Source organism: Thunnus albacares, chromosome 17 (genome assembly GCF_914725855.1).
Source record: "Thunnus albacares chromosome 17, fThuAlb1.1, whole genome shotgun sequence".
Classification (NCBI taxonomy): Eukaryota; Metazoa; Chordata; class Actinopteri; order Scombriformes; family Scombridae; genus Thunnus; species Thunnus albacares.
In genome coordinates, this window is record NC_058122.1 from 566,664 (window position 1) to 589,857 (window position 23,194).

Consider the following 23,194-nt stretch of genomic DNA (forward strand, 5'->3'; position numbering starts at 1 on the left):
CTCCGTGTCTAACTTTTGCCTTCATGGAGGATTCATCTTTAACATGTACAAACTGAAATCAGTCTGCTTAATGCAGTTACTTTAATGCCAATTAAATGTTCCAGTCTCTGTAATAGGATGTGATGGTCAATTGTGTCGAATGCAGCACTAAGATCTAACAAGACAAGTATGGAGAGAAATCGTTTGTCCGATGCATTTAGGAGATCGTTTGTGACTTTCACCAGTGCTGTCTCTGTGCTATGATGCAGTCTGAAAGTCACATAACTGATTAGAGACTGCTTTCTCAAGGATCTTAGAGAGACAGGGAAGATTAGATATAGGTCTTTAATTGGCTAAAATGCCTGAATCAAGAGTAGGCTTCTTAAGAAGAGGTTTACTTACAGCTACTTTAAAGGACTATGGTACATAGCCTTTTACTAAAGACAGACTGATCATATCTAGTAAAGAAGCATTAACTAAGGGTAAGGTTTCTTTAAGCAACCCAGTTGGGATGGGATCTAAGAGACAGGTTGATGGTTTAGCTGAACAAATCATTGAAGTTAGTTCAGAAAAGTCGACTGGAGAAAAACAGTCCAAATATATGTCAGGATTTACAGCTGTTTCTAAGGTGCCTGTGTTTGAGGAGAAATCAGTGCCTGTTTAGGGCAGGAGGTGGTGAATTTTGTCTCTAATAGTTAGAATTTTATCGTTAAAGAAGCTCATAAAGTTGTTACTACTGAGAGGTATAGAAATACATGGATCAATGGAGTTATGACTCTTTGTCAGCCTGGCCAAAGTGCTGAAAAGGAATCTAGGGCTGTTTTTATTCTCCTCTATTAATGCTGAGTAATAGGCAGCTCTAGCATTACAGAGGCCTTCCTATATTTTTTTAGACTATCTTGCCAGACAAAGTGAGATTCTTCCACTTTGGTGGAATGCCAAATCCTTTCAAATTTTTGCAATGTTTGCTTTGATTTGCGGGTTTGGGAGTTATACCATTTTATGTTTTATTATCTTCCTTTTCAAAGGGGCAATGGAGTCGAATGTTATTCACAATGAGCCTGTGGCACTATCAACAAGATTATCAATTTGGGAGGGACTAAAATTAGCATAAGTCCTCTGTAGTATTGAGACATGGCATTGAATTCAGTATTGATGGAATTGCTTCCTTAAATTTAGCTACAGCACTATCAGATGGACATCTAGTGAAGACATTTTTGTCTAATGGTGTGTAATCCAGTAATAGGAATTCAAAAGTTATTAAGTAATGGTCTGATAAAATAGGATTTTGTGGAAAAATTGTTAAATTTTCAATTTCAATCCCATAAGTCAGAACAAGGTTGAGGATGTGGTTAAAACAGTGAGTGGGTTTATTTACACACTGAGAGAAGCCAATTGAATATAATAATGAGATAAACGCAGTGCCAAGACATCATTATCGACGTCCACATGAATATTAAAATCACCTATTACAATTAATCTGTACTAAGGACTAAGTTTGATAAAAACTCTGATAATTCAGATAGGAATTCAGAGTATGGACAAGGAGGACGGTAAAGTTTTCCAGGTTGGGTGAAAGAGACTAAGAACAAGGCTTTCAGATGAGTTATGATTAAATTTAAGTCTAGGGTTTATGATTAGGCTTGAGTTGAAAATGGCTGCAACTCCATCTCCTAGGCCAATGTCTTGAGGAATGTGAGTATCCAGTATCTTTTGCCAAGCTCAGAGAGAATGTGGGCTCTTCCAGTCCTTTCGTGCATGTGTCTTACAATGAGTGTGGACACATGGGAACTTTTGGAGAGCATGACAGGGAATTTAACCTCTTCTGGCATAGCTGCTCTACTCAGGCGTCCCCCTATTCTGAACACACCGTCCTTTAACACTGGGTCAAGTTTGTAGATGTTATTTGTCTTTTTGACACCATATGTTGCCATTTGCAATGTTGCCATTTCCTCTGGGAAGTGCTGCTTTTTGGTTTGGCGGATGATTGAGTTCTCTAGATCTTCCAGAGTAATGGTCTGCCTACCCAATGTGGCTTTGGCACTTGTCATCTTCTGGTCCAAAACATTGCAGTGCCTCTAGTGACTGTGTTTGAAGCACTTACAGTGGAATGAAACTCTCTTCTTCTGCAAGCCAGCAGTTTCAAAGTTTATTTGAGTTTCAAAATCCATGCTACTGCAACTTTTAGCTTTCTCCAGATGGAGAAGTACATGAGAAGCTTGTCTGTAGGACTCTCATTGCCCTTGACAATAACTGTACTTACAGTAGGATTTCTTTTGACCTCTGCGTCATCAAAAAAGAGCACGACAAATTCCATGGGAAACTTTGGCCAGTCTTTTTCTGACTCCCAGAGTATGTCTGGGCCATGGATCCAACTCCAATTCTCCATAAATTTGTCTGCCTTCTTCCCACTAGAGGCAACATCAGCAGGGTTGCTTTTTGTATTCATATATCTCCATTGTGTCGTCTCTGTGGCCTCCCTAATGATGGAAATCCTGTTGGCGACAAATGTGTTGAACCTTGTGTTGATTTGCTATGTACTTAAGTAACAATTGGCTATTGGTCCAAAACACTGAGCTTTCAAGCTGCAGCTGTAACTCTGTTCAGAGTACTTTATCCACACTAGTGGCCAGCACTGCAGTAGCAAGCTCCAACCTGGGAATTGTAATCCTTTTGAGGTGAGCCACTCTTGCCTTCCCCGTCATGAATGCAATGTGAACAGTGTTCTTATCATTCATGTCTCAAATAGCTCACCGTGCAATGTCCTTGTTCACTTGCATCTAAAAAATTGTGAAGTTGTGCCTGTGTGTGTGGCCCAAAGTTGTTGGGCTTGAAGCATCTTATAACCTTGAAGTCAGTGATCTTCTGGAGATCTAACTTCCATTTAACTCACTGGACAGAGAACATCTTGGGTATTTCCTCATCCCAGCCATAGTTTATGCTACATAGCTCTTGCAATAGCAGCTTAGCAGGCAGAGTGAAGGGTGCGAGAAACCCTAAAGAGTCATAGATGGAGCTGACCATAGACAATACCCCTCTCTGTGTGTGTGTGGCTGTGGCTTGATGGTGACACTGAATGTAAAATTGTCATCCTCCATGCACCATTGCACACCAAATGCTCTTTCCGTTGGGAGTCGACCTCTGTCTAGGTTGAGCTCTTTATTTCTGTCTGCTTTAGGAATTGAGGACAGCACCCTGCGGCTGTTGGTTATCCATTTGGAGAGGTGGAAACCTCCCCTCTGGCATACAGCTGTGAGTGCTTTAATGACCAGTATTGCTACATCTCCCATAGAAACAGATTTTAAGCAGTCATCAACATAGATATTGTTCAGGATTGTGTCAATCACTTCAGGTCTAAAGTGTTTCCTATTATCCTCAGCTGTCCTTCTGAGTGCATAGTTTGCGCAGCTTGGTGATGACACAGCACCAAAAATGTGCACAGTCATGTGGTACTCTTGTGGATTAAGACTTATATCACCCCCAGGCCACCACAGGAACCTCAGAAAATCAACATCCTCTTTAGAAAGCTTTACTTGGTGAAACATTGCTTGAATGTCCCCCATTCCAGTGGGCTCCTGGTGAAATCTGATAGGTACCCCTATGAGATGATTAGTTAGGTCTGGATCCTGAAGAAGCTCTGAATTGAGCGAGGTACCAATGAAAGATGCTCCACAGTCAAAAACCACTCTGAGTTTTCCTTTTCTTGGGTGGTACACCCCATGGTGAGGTTTGTACCAGACCTTTCCAATTTTTCGTTTCAGTTGTGCCTGTGGCACTACCTCAGTGTAACTTTTGTCACTGACATCACTGAGGAAACCCGTGTACTCCTCATGAAATGATGCATTCTTCAAGAACTTCCTTTTTAAGCTAGAAAGACATTGCTCTGCAACTTCACAGTTGTCAGGCAGTAAAACATTATCCCTCCTGAATAGTAATCTGAGACTGTAGTGTCCATCCACAATGTTGGCTGAGTCTTCGACAGTTTTCATGAACTGTTCGTCCTCAGTTGACATTTCTTTTGTGTCCTCATAGGATTTTTCAAGCAACTCATGAAGGTTGACCAATGAAATCCTATTGACAGACACTGCGAGTTTACTGTTGCCCTTTGCACTTCCTCCTCTTAATGGACCCTTGACCACCCAGCCTAGTAAAGTCCTTACTGCATATGGGCCTTCTCCTTGGCTGTTAATGATCTGCCATGGTTCCATTACTGGGTACATTAGTGCCGATCAGCAAGCCAATTTCTGCATCTATGCAGGTTGGTCTTAAAATGATAGGTGTGGTCAGGCACATTGTTGGCACATTGCTATCTTGAAGCAGCGGAAACCGATTGCATGATTGACCAACACAAACCTGGTCTGAAATCAATGGCACAGTATTTCAATGTTGTTTTAAGGGCACATTATCAAGACAGTAATATGCGCCTACATAGGTGGGTGCACAACGTGTGTACACTCTGCTTGTTACACACACGGATGCACAGCAGTGCACAAACATGCAAAAGATTACAAATTAAAGGATTACAGTGTGAAAGATTATTATTGTGTACATTATCATATGAAATGTTTTTATTATTTGACCAAATCATGGCAATACATGTGGGTATTTAAACAGACCCGTCAGGTTGAGGGTGTCTGTTGAGACCCAGGAAATGGATATCGACAACAGATCAGACATGGATTGACTTTCCTGCTACATCAATACATGAGAACATGAGGAACACATGGGGAAGTAAATGAGGTGAAAACAATGATTGAACTAAAGAAAGGAAGAACTGTGGACAGCTCTTAGCTGCTGCCAGCAGCAGGACTGGCATCTTGGGGGACTTATCAAGTCCTGTGTATGATGATTTTTTTACATGATTAAAATTAATTATTTAATTCATGAACAATATTTAACAAGTATTCTGTTGCGTTCAACTTAACATTTGAGATAACAGTGATCAGATTTCCATACTTTCTGCAATTAAAACCCTACTGATTTTATCTGTTTCTTCATGACTGAACCAATGATTTTTAAGAGAACCAAATCTGTATTTAAAAATAATAAACCTTTACAAAAAACAAATGAAAATTTGCAAACAAAAATTTTCAACAAATTAATGAAGAGTATCTGGTGGTCTGGTGGTCTAGTGGTCAGGCAAGGTGCACCATGAATGGGCTGGCCACAGGAGAGTCCAGGAGCAGCAGGGGCCAGTGTGCTCATAATGGATCATGCACTTTCACTTTGTGCATTAGCAGATCTGTTATCTCTGCAGAGAAGTGTTCCTTCTTACTACTTGGCAAATTTGCAATTATAACAGCAATCCGCCAAGGTGCTAGTGCACCTGGCTTTTAAAGGGAATAGGAAATGAAACTCTGATTGGTTTATTGCATGTTATGCCCAAAACACACCCACGATTAATTAAGGGACTAAGTACAACCCTTTTGAACCATGTGCCTGGCACCACAACCATTTTTTACGCTGTTAAACTAAAAAAAGTGGATTTGCGCGCATTAAAATAGGGTCCATAGTACCCAAAGCGTCAAGCATAATCGGACACTTGGTTACTAAATACTTGGGCAGCTGTGTATCTTTTCAAAGTTAGTTCAGCACAAAAGAGCTTATACATGACTCAGAGCTGACTGAGAGTTGACAGTTGCTATTTAGATTGAGGTGGAGTTGTCTATCAATATTAGTACTGAGGTGACCATGCAAGTGAAGAAGATAATAATAAGGCTGAAAAAATTTATCTGAGAGATATCAAAGGTAGTTGCTCAAATATAGAGGACCACTTCCCCGAAGACCACTTCTCCAACAATGCTGACCCCCAACACATGCTGCAAGGTACTCAAACCATAACTGACTATAAAAGCTCTAACAGTTGTCCTCCAGACCACAACCCTTCACTCCCCAATGAACTCAACAATTTTTATGCTCGGTTTGACATGGATTACTTCGGGCCAGCTACCAAAACCTCGAATACTCCAGAAGACCAGGTGATTACTCTGTCCATTGCTGAGGTCAGAGGATCACTATGCAGACTGAGCACACGGAAGGCTGCTGGCCCTGATGGCATACCCAGGTTCACTGGGAATGTGCCGACCAGCTGGCTGAGGTCTTCACCATGCTATTTAACCTTTCACTGTCCCAGTCCTTACTCCTCACATATTTCAAAACCTCTATCATCATCCCTGTCCCCAAACACTCCTCAGTTAAGTGTCTAAATAACTACCGGCCCATTGCACTCACCTCCATTGCCATGAAATGCTTTGAAAGACTAGTCATGGCTCACATCAAGGACATTATCTCCCTCACTCAACTAACACCAGTTCACCTATAGACCCAAAAGGTCTACAGAGCCATCTCCACTATCTTATACTCTGCCCTGATCCACCTGGACAATAAAGACACATACATCCGTATGCTGTTTGTGCACTTTAGCTCAGCATTTAAAACAATCATCCCCTCCAAACTAACCACCAAACTCCACTTCCTTGGCCTTAGCCCCTCCCTCTGCAACTGGACAATGGACTTCCTGAACAACAGACTACAATCTGTTCAGTTAGGTAACGACACCTCCTTCTCCCTGATCCTCAGAACAGACACCTCACATGGCTGTGTTCTGAGCCCCCTCCTCTGTTCCCTTTTCACCCATGACTGCCTGCCTATTTATTCATCCGACACCATTGTTAAATTTGCGGATGACACAACAGTTGTGGGCTGAATCACCAGCAATGATGAGACAGCCTACAGGAACAAAGTGGAGCATCTGACATCATGGTGCTCCTCCAACAATCTCATCCTCACTGTCCAAAAGACCAAAGAACTGATCGTGGAGTTCTGGAGGACCAAAAGCTGCAGACTCTCCCCCATCTATACTAACAGGGCCAAGGTGGAGCATGTCTCCAGTTTTAAACTCCTGGGAGTCCACATCTCAGAGGACCTCACCTGGACAATTAACATCCACTCCCTGGTTAGCAAGGCTCAACAATGCCTCTACTTCTTGGGGAGGCTGAGGAGGGCATCTGTCACCCAAGATTCTCATGAACTTTTACAGCAGCGCCACTGAAAGCATCCTAACAATCTGCATCTCAGTGTGGTTTGGCAACTGTACAATAGTTGACTGGAAAGCCCTGCAGCAGGTGATCAAGACTGCCCAGCATATCACTGGCACCCGGCTCCTGGTCATACAGGACATCTATAACAAACACTGCCTGCACAGAGGTCTGCATCAGCAGGCCCTATCCACCCCAACCATGAACTGTTCTTCCCCCTGTCCTCTGGAAGGCAGTACAGGAGCCTCCAAGCCCAAACCACAAGGCTCAAAAACAGACTTATTTTATGTCTAATTCTTATTTTATGCCATCTTTTTACTGCTACGGTGCCCCCCAGTCTCCCAACCAATCCCTTTTTGTTTGTCACTGTTTTTGGTGACGTCGGTGAAGTAGGACTGAGTGATATGACCAAAATCTCATAATCTCCCAATCTCAGGTCATTTCATATCCCAATAACGAGACCGATCCTGATATAGCACATTTTAAATCGATGAATAAATAATTGGTCTGAGCAACAGGTATACAGGAGAATTCTGCATGCTCACATTCAGACAAATGCTTTAGAATTCATTGGAGCACATTTAATCATTCGGCAGGACAACCATCCTAAACATACGGCCACAGCAACTAAAAAGCTTTTCAGGGTGAAGAGGTGGAATGTCCATGACAGGCTGAGTCATTCACCTGATCTCAAACTGACTTGCATTCCACCTGCTGAAGACCAGACTAAAGGCAGAGAGAGCCCACAACAAGCAAGCTGAAGGTGTCTGCAGTGAAGGCCTGGAAGTGCATCACCAGGGAAGATACAAAGTGTCTGCTGATGTCTATCAGTCCAAGACTTCAGTTAGTCATTGACCGCAAAGGATTACACACTAAATATTAAATATAATGATTTTGTTTAACTTCATGTGTATCTATCCAATTACGTTTGAAACCCTGAACTTTGGGCAATATGTGTTAATAAGGGCTATATCTCCCACACAGTTCTTTCTATATTGCAGTAAACCTACTCATATTAAAGCTGAGACTTGGCACTTTAATGTACTCTCCAATATTATATTTACAATTGAAAGTGCTGAAACACAGAGCCTGAAGAACAAAAACTGTGCAACTGTCTGAATACTTCCTGTCTGGACTGTAAATTGTTTACTTGACAGTTCATGATCAGAAGATGGATTTAACAGTGGTTTAACTTTCTAGTCATGTTAAAATCACATATCTCTTATCACAAAATCCTGTGGATGGTCTGCCTTGATTACACACTTTCCAGATTTCCATCAATAGATTTCACACTAGCCTAAACAGATTAAGTGTGACTCCCCTGGGGTCTCTTTTATAAAACAGTGCATAGTGGTGGGTCTCACCAGCCAACCACATGTTTCAAGACTCTAAGAAAGAAAGAGAGTCCTCAAGAAACTCGCTTTTCCCCAGAGTCCTTGGTTGTTTGCAACCAAGTATGAACTCCACCCATGGACCCAGGTTAACAAAACTAGAGGTTCCCCTCTTCTCTGTCTCTTTTCTCCTCATGGTTCAGCCTGCTGCAGAGTTATTGCAGCAGGACTACAACCCTCCATGCTCTTATCTGCAGGAGCTACTCCTGCAGCCTGTAGTTTTCTGACCCAGTGTGGTCTGCTCCAAGCAGACACACACAGAACTCTCCTGAACAAGCCGTGACACGAGAGCCTGCTTAAGATTCAGCAACAAAAGCAGGTTAGCACTGAGTTACTATCTCTGACAAAGGGGCAATCAGTGACCTGGGCCCTCTGACCTGCACCAACTACCCAGCAAAGCCAGCATCACTCAGCCTTGGAGCCAAACTCTTCTCAGACTCGCCAGCTAAGAAGCTAATAATGAACAATTATCTTACTAAAAGTGTATGTGTGCACAAAAGCCGAAAATGACATGTGCCAAAAAGTAATCACATTTATAAAACTCTGTGTATGCACAAATGCATTTATATTTCCCATTATAAATCACAGTCCAGCTGGAAATGTGCACATGTGGATCAGCCTCATATCCAGCCCTCTACACGCCCACATTCAATCATAAATGGTCAATGCAAAAGTACTCATGACTATTGATGTACATGAATTTCTTTTGCTCTACCAATCAGTCACTTGATCAATCAGTGTCAATAGTCTGCGTATATGCCCTCTCGCTCATCACTTGCACTCATGCAGCTGCAGATGAAGGACTGCTACAGCCGTGAACTGACTTTTATCATTTTATTTCCACATTTCGGACTTCTTGAAGTTATGTGTGTGACCGGTGAGATGACTCGAGAAGGCAGAGTGTGGCAGCCACTGTGGTGTCTCCAGCATGCTCTGTGTGCCTAACAGCACAGTCGTGTTCACTGAAGTGATTTTACACACATAAACTATATGGAAACTAAAATCATACCTGGTGATATATGGATGGTATTAGAAAATATTATTAAAAATGTATTAGCACTCTGTTCTGCAATTGTTTTTAAGTTACATTTGTTTTATTTGATGTCATCTTGGATTTCTACAACCAATGATGATAATTTCATCAGTTAGTTAACGTGGTTGAAGTGAAAAGAAATCAGTATATTCAGGATTGATATTGGGGAAAGGAAAGCCAGACTTTCCTGAATCCTGCCATCTGCCACATCCTGACATCATTCATTTCAGCAGCTGCTGTACACTCCACAACTGACCCTCACCTCTGCGTTCTGGGTGACAGTGCTCATGAAATGCTGAATGGACTTTGATTTAAGATATGAGCTGGCTTATATATTTTCAAATTGAAAGATGCTTATGGAATAGTTATGGCTCACTACAAGCACAAGTACAGATTTTGAATGTTTATGATAACATGGATCTATAATTAATGTTTGATATTAAGTGAAATCAAATGGTTGAGAGGATTATTATGCAATCTGGCTTCAGTTCAGTTTTTGCTGTGTTTTGTAATTATCTTATGAATTCATAATTATGCATGTGGCATTACTTTGCCTATAACCACATCTTAATGAACAGTCACAGAAACTCCTGTAGGCTTTGGGGCTCCGAGTGCCATGCAAAGCTTTTAAAAGCTGGTCACGATCTGAAGTTTTCCTGTGTGTTTTGATGTATGTATGAATTCATAAAGAAAACAATAAAACTGTACATCTTTTGTGTGTGTGTGTGTGTGTTTGTGCCCAGGCTCGAAACCAAAGACAAAACAAATGGTAAATATCAATATGATGTATTGCTTATAAATTGATTTTCCTCTGGGGTGAAGATTGTCTAAGGTGAGGAGTGTACACAACAGCCGAGATCTTTCATTAACAAAGCACTGTAGCACAATCACACACACACACACACACACACACACACACTGTACACAGAGGGAACAGGCTACTCCATGTTTTTAAAATGAATTTCTGTCTTACATGTAGAGGCTTTCAGGGAAAGGAGGCTTCACTGCACATCTGCATTACAGATGAGGAATTATTTTTTTTCTACCTGTTATCCCTCAGACTCTGGTAACTCAGTACGGTGGTGTGGAGGCATTGATCCATGCTGTGCTTCGTGCTGGGGAGAAAGAAGACGTTGCTGAGCCAGCAGTCTGCGCCCTGCGTCACCTCACATCCCGCCACCAGGATGCCGAGCTGGCCCAGAATGCTGTGCGGCTGCACTACGGTATCCCTGCTGTCGTCAAGCTGCTAGGGCAGCCGCACTACTGGCCTGTAGTAAAGGTGAGGGGAAGCAGGGCTCTGTATTGGTAGAATATGAGAAGGAGAGAAAAGAAAAGAAGGAAACAAAAAAAAAGATTAGAAAAAGAAAGAAAGGAAAGGAGATTGATGGCATTGATGGTGTTGATGTGATGTCAGCTCATCAGAAGTTAGGCGATGTTACAGAGGACAGTACTTGTTTTAGCGCCACTGCACCAAAGCTGAACACATAAAGAAAGAACCGACTGAACAGCACCCACAGACAAGAAAACACACACACACACACACACACACACACACACACATACACAACATGACATGCATCTCCCATTATGCTTCACTCCCAGAGCAATTCAGCTATGACAACACCCACTGGTGTGCTGTGTCCCTGGAGAGACAGACAGATAAAGAGTGAGAGAGAGAGACTGAGAGCTCCAGAGACAAAGCATGTTGTTTTGTTTCTCAGTGAGGAGAAGGGATTGGGAGAGCGACACACAAAGCCAGTAGCTGGGTTTCAATCCATCTATTAACAAGACAAAAAGTAATATATTGACAAATACAAATAAACTGACCAATTAATCAAAACTATTTTACATTCATTAATTACATTTGAATTATAATGACTGAATGAATGTCTTTATCTCATTTTCCAGCTGTCTGTCTCATGTACATCTGACACAATAGATACAATATCCAATAAGAGCTTCAGTATTAATCAATACAGCTGTCGACACTGGCCACGTAACAGCTCACATTTTTCAACACTTTATGTATCAAACTGCAACCCGAAGTCTATTTAGCCAACAGCAGTACTGTGGCTGAAGGCATTGTGTGTAGACGCTGACAGTGGACTGTATAGAAATGTTCTATAAATGCTGGGATGTCCATTTTCTCTAAATAAAGTTGGTTTTCTCTTTTAGATTTTGTAAAGGTAAGTCCTTTTACACTCACTGTAGATATTATTTGATCATTCTTGTCAATATAATCATCTCACTTTTTCTTCTGTTATTCTCCAGTGTGTTTGTTTTCTGCACATGTATTTCCTATAGTCCAGGTTCACTGTGTTTTTAAGGAGGGCAGACCTTTCTGCATCTTTACTGCTTCTTGCCATCACCTGAATCCACTTGCTTGTTGACTGGCTGCAGGTCTGGACATGATCAGATAGTCAGTGATCAACCTTGTCCTGAAAATTCAAGGTGGGATCATTGGGCCTCATTTACAAACAGTATGTACGCACAAATCTGTGCTTAAACCGTGCATACGAATGTTTTAAGCACAAATCTGGGATTCATTATGTACTTGTCTGAATTTGTTTTTACTCTGCGAACAAATTTAGAACTACCTTAGACCATGCATTTGCACAAATCATCCTATGTTCTTGAAAATGATATAGTCAATAATTATTCAGTGTGAACAATATATTACAACCACAATTATTTCAAAAATGATTGAAACTAAATATACAACATTTAAACATGTGAAATTGCTAATAATACACAACTTATTTACTAATTATAAAATTAAAAGAGGAAAGAGAAATTTAGATGTTGTAATCCATAAATCATCATTATAAATGTAATGAAATTATGAATATATTAAAATTGTCCTGTTCCCACTTTTGGATGACAATAGCTTCTTTATCAGAATTTCCATATTGAACTGTGACAGCGATTAATTTCTCCCATCAGATTTGGCAATGATATATGCAGCTGGTTAACCAGCAGCCTGTTCAGTGTCCTCACAGCCTGACAGCTCAGTAGTGGCACAGGGAGGGGAGCTCTGCTTTCAGTACATCACAGCCTGTTGTGGACAGAGATGAAACATGATGCACACTTGACACTCCAGTAGAGGTTTATTTAGATCACTTCCACAGAGCTACACATTTACCAACTTTTTATTTTGTTATGGACGTAGTGGTGCAACAAGTATGCAGACTGTATTCACAACCAGGCTCCAAACGGTTGTGCCAATGACATTTGACAGTTTACTGGCCAAATCTGCCTTTTCTGGCTTTCACTTCTGAGTGGTGAAGTTTTTCTACATTTTTACCATCCAACAGAGCTTTCCTTATATAGAGAAATGGGGGTATGTTAGTATGCTAATTACCGATAGCAGGCATGTGCCTGTCAATTTAGAATTTGAATTAGAATTCACAAACAGCACACGGTGGTAAGAACAAAATTGGCTGGTGTGCACATGTCATGAATCTGACAGTAATTTTGTGTGCGCATTTATTTTGCGTGCCAGTAAGTATGTAGGTGTGTAACATTTTTTACACACATATTAGCGAATGAGGCCCACTGATCACTGATCATCTGGACTGCAAAGCTGGAATTATGCTCCTGTAAATATATACGTAAACATCTATGTGAACCTATATAGAGAAGGGTGTTATGAAGTAGCTGTTGGTTGCAGAGGTTCACAGAGGAGCGATGTATACACCTCCCAAATCTCAACATCATGTTTTGCATACCTGTGTGTCTTGCAAGCTGAATGGGGGATCCACCTCTTGTCAGGAGGCAGCTTTGAAACTGAGAAGAAAAAAATCGTTCTTCCCAAGTATTGATCCTGAGGAAAAATTTAAACTTGAAAAACCTACAGAATTTCAAGAAATTGTCACACTTACCACTGTCTTACAAACAAGCAACTATAAAACTCCTTTTAATAGAAGATAAAGAATCCACTGATTGTGGGTCTGACCGCCTCATTTCAAGAACCAAAAATTTTAGCCACAGTTTTAGTGCAACGCCCCGAATCTGTCCTCCCACAGATAATATCAGTAGACCAGACAGAATTTATTAAAGGTCAACCTTTGTTCTCCAATATTAGGAAAGTTTTAGACATCATTCATACATTGAACCCACCTCTCCTTCCAGAAGTAGTTTCCTCCATGGATGCGGAGAAGACGTTCAGCCAAATAGAGTGGTCTTACTTTTTCCCAGTTTTATGAAGATTTGGTTTTGGAGATACTTTTGTTAGTTTGATTCAACGGCTATATTCAAATCCACTTGCCAGTGTAAATACAAACTCATTGCACTCTTCGTTTTTTCACTTCTACATAGGGACACACCAAGAGTGCCCATTGTCTCATTTGCTATTGCAATTGAACCATTGTCTAGTGCTCTCAAAGCATCATCCAAGATTCCGGGCATTACTCGGCATGGTATAGAGTATAAGGCTTTCCTATACACTGACAACCTTTTGCTTTATATAGAAGATCCAAAGCATTCTATTCCTGCCACCAAAGCTATCTTTTGCTTTGCTGGCAGGAAAGATTTTGGCTCTTTCTCAGGCTATAAGCTGACTTTTTAAAAAAAAGTGAATGTTTTCCCATCAATATCCCAGCTCTACAGATTCAGTAAAAGGAAACCTGAAATCATTTTTTCAGGTATGTCCAAATCTGTCAGTCTGAAAAAAACAAAACAAACAAACGACGTTTGATTCTTTCCCACATCTCCCTTATGATCTTTAGTGGGAAAAACTTCTTTTGCTGTCTCCAACTGAAAATGGCTTCATTTCAAATATTCATAGATATTATGCATTTGACTGATGACAAAATACATAGAAGTAAGTCTAAATGGGGAGAAGAGCTGAGGATGAAGTTGACAGATGAATGGTGGAAAGATGTTCTAAATGGAGTTAACTCATCTTCCTCATGTGCATGGCTCAGTTTAATCCAGTTGAAAGTGGTACACAGAGTCCACTTTAGTAAGGCCAGATTGGCTGAAATATATCCTGAGTCTGATCCAAAATGTGACCATTGTGGTGAGCCTCAAGCACATCTCGTTGGTCCCGTCCACAACTGCAACGATTCTAGTCTTCAGTGTTTGATACATTATCTACGGTCTTACATATACTACTACAACCATGCCCACTGTTAGTCAGATTTGGCATGCCATCAGAACCCTTGCAATGCACAGCCAGAAATGGAGATATAATTGCCTTTACAACACTCTTACTTAGTAGAAGGTTATTACTATCTTGGAAATTTCTAAAAACCACCCTCCTTTTCAATCTGGTATAATGATATGATGTTTTTCTAAGCTTGGACAAACTTAAAATCTCTCAGGTAATCCACTGATGGTTTCTTCAAGTTATGGTGTAACGTCTCAGAACCTCAGAACCCAAAAGCACAACCTCAGAGACAGGAGCAGAGTCCAGTATTCTTTAATCAGTCCAAAAAAACAAGCAGGGGTCACAAACCAGGCAGACAGGCAGATCAGGCAGACAACTCCAAGGGACTAGGCAAATCTCAAGACTGAGAAACAGGCAGGATCTGAGGTAACAGGCAAGCAAACAGGTAGATATAGAAATGCTGGAAAGCTAGGCAAACACACTAGACAATCTGGCAAGGAGCATATGAATGAGGACCAGTATATATAAGGAGTGACTGATGAGCCTAATGGGATCCAGGTGAGGAGATGGGTGGGGAAACTCAGGTGAGGGGAATGAGGTGATTGCAGGGCAGATGGGTGAGGGGAGTTAGAGATCAGGCAGGTGAACAACATGAAAAATAGTCACTAAGACGGTGAACCCGTGACATATGGAGACTATTTATTGAGTATTTCAATAAACTGTCAACCATTCCTTCACACTAGGAATCAAATCTCTGGCCTGTTTACTGTAATCTGTTCTTCCTAACTTGATCTATTAAGTATGCTGGTACCTCTGTAATCTGTCAATAATTAATAACAATGTTGAAATCTGTGATGAGTCCGACCATCCCCTTTTCTCTTTTTTTCTCTTATGTTGTTGTTTGGTTTTGGTTTATTTATTTGTTTTTTCTCTTTCTTTTTTTCCTCTTACAACTTCTTTGGTGGTGATTTATAGTTACAGTAAGATATGGTGATATGTAAATGACTATGTTGTACACCAATAAAAATAGTTATCAAAAAAAGAAAGAAAAAAAACGTAACTGGTATACAAGTTATATAACATGCAATTGTAAAATAAACAACCCCCAGGCACGTCTGCCTGTGTGCCGGTCCAGTCTTTCTTTAGCAAAATCTGTTTGAGCAGTGAAAAGAATGGGATAACTCATTCAGAATTAGCCATGTCAAATGTCATACCAACAATATACATCAGTATACACATATACACATATTATACATTTACACACATGAAAGCATCTGGGTCACATTGACCTGCATCCAGTGTCTGAAATTAACTTTTTAACACTTTTTTTTTTAAATAAACTGCCTTTTTGTGTCACATATACATTTGGTTCACTGCATTTCATAGAGACAATACGGTATTATATTAAATACAATGTGGCCACATAATAGCTTTTAATTTAATTTAATTAATGGTACCTAGCAGCAGACCGGTGGCAAGTGACAGTTTAGCAGAGAGCTGCAATGTCAAGTAGCTGATTTCCCATACAATAAACATTGCCACGAAACTAGGAGAAGGTCTGTGGTTGGTGCTCCTTCTCCTAAGACTGTCTCAAGTGCTCCTACAGTTTCACAGCACTGTTTGGATGTGCGTAAAAAACACACATGATGCGTGTGTCTACATTGTATAGGGGCAAACATGAGAAATTTTCTTTGAACCATCATGCCAGATATTTTATTACATGACTATCTTGGTACAAACATTTACCTGCCAGTGTGGCGGACAGCCTTCTGAGATTTACTCACCAAATGGAAAATCTACCTGCATTAGGCACTTGGCGGGTGTTAATTTCATCATCAGTATTGTATACAATTTTACTGAAGACATTCCACAAAACCAGTCTATGGTCATGACCCGAAGTGAGGAAAAGTCAGTTAACCGCAGAAATGGGTTAAACTGAAAAGAATAGCACAACTGTAATTTTTGCATCTATAAGATGTGGTGCTTTGCTCACATAAAGTCAATCATAACGCTAGCAGCTCCTAACAACAACCAACTTTCAGGAGGTCACTGATACTAAAAACAGGCAGGAGTCCTTTAACATCACCGACTTCCATTTAATATCATCTTGCTTTGTGCACCTTACTGAGTAATATGACCTGCAGCTGTGGTTGTCATTCAGCAATGTACAAAAACAAATTTGGTGGGCAAATTTGGTACATAATTTATTTGGTGTGTTTGACATTGTTTCATTACACTTTGCAGACTTCTCCGGAATGTAAATCAAAGCTGGCAAATTGCTATTTGATATCTGTTAATGTTGGCCATATTTCACAATGGTGGAAGAGGAAAACAAAGAAATGCTGTTGATGCAAATGGCTTCATAACCACAACAGAAACTAACAAATGGCAGTGACAGCATGTACAATGTTTTTAGAAACCCATGGTGGGCAGATAATCCAATAACCTAGTGATAACCACTGGTGTCTCTGATGCAAGAACAGCAACTACTATCATTACTGCTGCCTCTACTAATATTGTTAGGGCTGATACTGATTCCTTACCATCACATTCTTCCTTTTAACTTTGATTAACTTGATCATTGGTGTGAATTGATACATACTTAGTGAAATGTGAATCATATGTTTCAATATCCTGCACCACTACTTTGTACTGAAGATGCTCTTTCTTGATATTTCACATTCATAGACTGATGTCACCTGAAAGAAGAATATTTTTGTCATTCTACATCGTTTTTCAGAACCTGCATTGACATTAATCCTGAAAGGGGCACAAAAGCACAGAGCAAGAAGCAAGAAGAGGAGGAAGAGGTTAAAAACAAGGCAACATCAGGGATTCCGCATGTCTGCACACTCATCAAGAAGCTCAGTGACTTCAAGTGAAACTTTGTCTGATCTATCACACATGCGAACACACACACTCACACACACGCACACACACACACTCACACACTATCTCACTCAGCCACTCATTCAAACATGCATTCACTTATTTACTTGCTCATTCACTCAGTGACTAAAACTCCAGTATCTTTTCTTATTCAAACTGTTGGAACTCAACTTTTACGTTCAGAAAAACAGAATTATTTTATGTTCACTTTAATGCAATAGACTCATGCAAACTAGACTGCTGTTGTTCTGCTGCAGATTAATTAAAACAGTTTGATGTTCCTTTCTCACAAGAACAAAAATTGTCACAGTGAGTTACCAAATAATGTATGCACTGTCATTTAAATGAAAAATTATCAATCTTTCAAAAGAACAAAACAAAGAGTGTAAACAGGCCGGGAGTTAAGGTTTATTCAGGTCTAGTTTTGCTTGTGTTGCACTGGTGACATGTTTTATTATATAAATATTTGAAAAGGAACTGCATAATGAATATTGTCTCTTTGTCATTTTTTACTATTATTATTATTAGTAGTAGCAGTAGTTTACAAGAATACAATAATTAACTGCATATTTAAGGGTGTTTAGAGGGCTGGATTTAAGGTGATTAAAACATTTGAGTGCTCTCTTTTGAATATCAATTATCAATGGGTATCTGCCTAATTCTGCTGTGCATGCATATGTTGGTGTTTTTCTATGTATGTATAATATGTATCTGCAGAATTCTGCATGTAAAGATTAACCCCACCCCTCCTCCCCACACACACAGATATGAGGTCATGATATTGTATTTATTGAGTTTTCTGTCCCCTGTCTGTCTACATATTCTTGATTTACATATAAATCAGACCTGTTCAACAGCAGAGCTAGATATCTTTTGTAATTTATCAATACCCGTGTCATTGCAACACCTGATTTTTGGTTCAGATACCAAAACAACAGACTAATCTTATGGCTAATTAATGTGTTGTGCTCTCTTGCGACACTACCATTACTGTGGTGACAGAGTCAAACTCGACACATTTTCATTGAGAGTGAGAGCAGAGGTGCTTGGGTTGGTCACAGTCAGCAGTCACTCCTCTGACACATAACCCTTATTGTAATGGCATTTCTGTGACTATTTTTCAACATCGAGCAGTTAAGAAGTAAAATTGCTATTGCGTGGGTCAGATGCCACCATGGTGATGTTTACTCAAGCTCCATTGGAACTGGATTTCTGTCTGTAGGATAGGTGTGGTGATTTTAATATGACCTGCTGGTCAGTGATTTTAATTCAGTCCCTCGCTGTATGTGGGTCTTTTTCAACACCACCCCAGTAATAATTACAGTTTTAATCATTGTAAACAACCTACTGTTTTTCAGTGAGCTCACAATTATGATTGCTGGGGTCATAAGAATTTTGGGACCTAAAACAGCATTATTGGGCCAGAAATTTTCAGAAAACCGCATGTAGGGATTCAAAAGTAAAATTGCAAGCTTTTCTCAGCACTTTGCTGGTGTTACAGTGAGACAGCACTGAGGTGTTGTGGCTGTCCAGATGCTGGAAGTCATCCCAGCTGTCTACTCAGCAGTGAGTAGGCGCTCCGTCCACAGAAAGTTGTTAGATCTTTTGGCTCTCATCCCCGTGGTTTCCTTTGATATGAAGCATCACACACTGGTTAGCATACATGAGCACAGTGTATACAGTTTGCAGAAGTTCCAAACAGTAACTGGCACTGCTATTTGGAGCCTCCACATGTAATGTTGCCGCTAAAATCTGTTGAGAAAGGTTTTTGATGTCCCTGTGCCCCCCACCCTCTCTGTCCTCTCCTCAGGCTACAGTTGGCCTGATCCGGAACCTGGCGCTGTGCCCGGCCAATCAAGCACCACTGAGGGAGGCAAGTGCTATTCCACGATTGGTCAACCTACTGCTGAAGGCTCATCAGGACACACAGAGACACGCCTCCTCTGCTCAGCAGACATACCAGGTGGAGCACACACACACACACACACACACACACACACACACACACACACAGATGCTTGTATCCCTGAATACATATTGTACCAATTGGAAATGTTCTGTACAAACAGATCTTACACACCAAAGCAAACTGTATTGGGCCTCAACCATGTGTTCAAACAAAGGCAGGCCTACTTGTAAACTCTGAAACCTGACCATGAGGCCACCTTTGTCCTTTAATCCCTGAAACAAAGGAAGGGCGCCAAAAGGCTGCTCACACAGACTGGGAGAAATCTGGGAGAGCCCCAAACTCTCATCTCTCATTGGCAGAGATGCTCTACCACCGCTGGGGTGATGCAGCCGTGATGTCACCTCAGCTTTAACTATCGGCTGCACAGATACACCCATTGCCTTCCCATTGTAACCGTGCCACAGAAAGTTTAGCTTTCCCCGTGAGCCAGTTTACTAAAGGAGGTAACCACCGTGCACATATATTGCCCCTCACCAAGTTTGAAGATCCGCCCCTCACTGGACGAGCTGAGACTTCTCCCTGCGTTCAACTAAGCACAATTACTGGATCTGAAGAAGAGATCGCTGTTGCAGCCCAGCACTCTCCTGTTGCCTACAGAAGGAAGAAAAGGATCTCTTCTCAAAGACGCCCTGCTGCCTTCCGACCGACCGAGTCGACTCTCCTGTATTCCTTACTACCCATTGAGAAACCAGCTGCCGCTAACCCTCGAGGAAACAAGGATGGCACTGCCAGGACCACGCATCAGAAGACCCATGCTGAACCCCACTGATGGACTAAAACACCCATCTGATCACTTTCTGAAGTGACCCAAGTAAGAGGCTTACGTCTTGGCAGAGACAGTGTTGTATTGTGTTTTGCTAGCTTTATTGCTTGTTAAGCTTTATTGCTACTGTGTTGTGAATTGACGGACCACCAAGTCCTTTTGTTCTGCTAAGCTCCGAGGAGCATTGATGCTTGCTGCTGGTTTAGTTGTGTTCAACACACTAAGCTGATTCGTGTTGTCCCACTCGGGACTGCTGTGTATTGTGCCACCGCAAGAGAAAGCAGGTAGCTTGTTGGTCAACAGTCCAGACAATGTGACAAACTACTGTGCCTACACACGCTGCCTGTGCAACAACAACAACTACTGCTCTCTCCCCACAGTTGTGGGACTGCTGCGAACCAGTGTTTCTTTTATTTTCCTCTCCTGCTACTAACCCTGTTTACATGCACACACACACTACACTCACACCCCTTTCCACATCTGGTGGGTGGATAACATGGAACACAGCGACGCTCTGCCCCTCTCCATCTTACCACCAGACACATGTATTTGATAGTGCACAGACTGAATTGGGTGATTGTCACCGATCTCCAGCCGGCACCATCTTACTTTTTTTCTCCAATCAAAACACTGTGGTCACATCCACTATTTGATTCTCACATGATTCTCTTCCTTCCGTAGTCACACCTGACATCCTGACTGTCCTGCAACGTCATCATCCGAGATCACGTCCATCATCTTGTCATCCACACACATACACATACACACAGACCTAGATCACTTTTTTTTTTAGCAGCCCCCCCCACACACCAAAGTGTTTACCTGCTCTTATCCATTTATGAGCAAATTTTATTCACAAAAAAGAAGTACTTCACACTGCTGAGATTCAAGTACTGCTTCTGAAACCAACAGATGAAAACAGAGCATATTTAGCAGTGTCAGTATTCATATTGGGTCCTCTGGTCTATTTCTGTCTTTGACGTCTCTCTTTGTTTCTGTCTTTCTGTCTGTATCTGTTATCAGGATGGTGTTCGTATGGAGGAAATAGTTGAGGGCTGCACAGGAGCCCTACACATTCTGGCCAGAGACCCCATAAACAGAGGAGAGATTGCCAGCATGCAGACCATACCACTGTTTGTGCAGGTACACTCACATGCAAGAACATACACTGCATAAAAAAACAGATATTTGGCCTGCAAACGTCACTAATTCCAGTTAACAGCTGTTTACAGCCGTTGAAATCCGCGTTCGCCATAAATTGTTGAGAACGAACCTGAGGGGGTTGGGGGTGGACTTCACACCCCTCGCAGAGATCTGCTGGGGTATGGAGGGCATGGCAGAGTTTTGAATGACTCCAATTAGTATCTGAACAGCAATGAAACTTGGCTTGGCTAACCTCACTCAGATATTCATTGGATGAAACCACAGACATTTAAAAAGAAAAATCACTTGTGATTGGTTGATAGATGTGTCACTATTGGTCACCCACCCCCATTGACTGTATATAAATATGGATAATGCGTGTCTACTTCCGACCATTATGCAAAAGTGAAGCCAAAATATCTCCTTTCCGGGAGCTGCTATCTTGCTTGTCTAATGTCATTTGGAGCCAGAGTCTGCGCAGTAGAGTCGGACAGCCCGCCGCCTGACGGAGGTTTGAGATCGGCTGTCACAACAATCAATAATGACGTCACTCCCCCTTTTATATATGAAATAACTATTTAAGACAAACTTATCAGAAAAATGAACACTTGGACAAGCATCAGTGTGATAAGAACTACCTAAAATGACAGAAACCATCTTTGGGAAAAATTTGTTTGACGTGCACTTTGATTTTTTTAGTGTGGCTCATGTTCCATCTGCTAACATGGAGGGGGCAGGACTTATGACCTGTACTGCAGCCGGTGAGCAGGGGGCAGTTGTTTTGGCTTCACTTTTGGAGAGCTGCCATAACGTCCATCTTTTATACAGTCAATGGTCACCCCCTAGGCCCTTATAATACAGGCTTGGGTAAACCCCTCCCCTACAATAATAATAATAATAATAATTTTAAGTTATCTATATAATTAGTAAGCCTATATCAAAAATACTGCAGTTACTGAAGTCTATATATTCATATTCTTATCTTATGGGCTACACTACAATCAATGACATGAATATAAATTTATTGGGGAAAAAAAAAAAACATTTGCGAGGAACATGTTGAAAAGTAAAAGCTTTACTGAAAATCACCACTTTTTAAAAAGCAAATGTCAAGAGACATGTAAACACAAAACAAAAAACAGAAGAGGAGATTTTAGTTTGCACTGGGAGTAGTGACTGTGAATAGAGCAGCTCCACACCATCACCCTCACCCCTCTTTCCGTCTCCCTCTCTGGGCCTGCAGACATTATGTCCTTCTGTGCTGCTGTACTGGGTGTGGCAGTGGTGTTAGTTAGCCACTAGCCAGTAGTACATCCACTAATGTAACAGAAAAATGTCACATTGACCAACAATATTATTCATATTTATTCACTATTTACACTACCTATATGTATTATACATACATTACACTGCACTGCTCTTTACTGCTTCCCTTGCACTTCTGGTTAGGTGCTAAGCGGCATTTTGTTGTCTCTTTGTGAAACGACAATAAAATTGAATCTAATCTAATGAATCCAATCTAATAAATCTTTCCCTCTTCCTTCTTTGTCGACTTTGGGCTGAAGTCTTCCTGGCTGCCGCCTGAACCGTAAGGTCCGATTGACTGTACCGGAAGTTCCTGTATACTGTCTCACAGTACATCTTACAGGCATTCGGAAAACAATTAAATTAGACCGTCCATACACTCCTGGTCAATGATCTTTGACTTCTTTCTAGTGGATGCTGCAGCTGGGTCTGGTCTGAAGTTCAGACATCTGATGAATTTCCAGAGCTCTTCATGTCTCTTATGCAGAGCTGTAGAAAAAGAAAGAGAAGAAAAATTATCAAGGGATAGCTCAACTTACTGTATGTCTCAATGGGCAAGTTACATACAGGTAGAA

General features: G+C 41.1%; 1 protein-coding gene across 1 annotated transcript in view; it reads left to right on the plus strand.

Moving 5' to 3' along the window:
• LOC122966796 (junction plakoglobin-like) overlaps window positions 1-23,194 on the plus strand; it is a 99,720-nt gene that overhangs the window by 38,112 nt on the left and 38,414 nt on the right. The window contains exons 10-12 of the mRNA XM_044331123.1: window positions 10,501-10,719; window positions 19,250-19,402; window positions 21,195-21,314. Of these exons, the coding sequence (XP_044187058.1) occupies window positions 10,501-10,719; window positions 19,250-19,402; window positions 21,195-21,314 (492 nt within the window). The remainder of the gene's footprint in view (window positions 1-10,500; window positions 10,720-19,249; window positions 19,403-21,194; window positions 21,315-23,194) is intronic.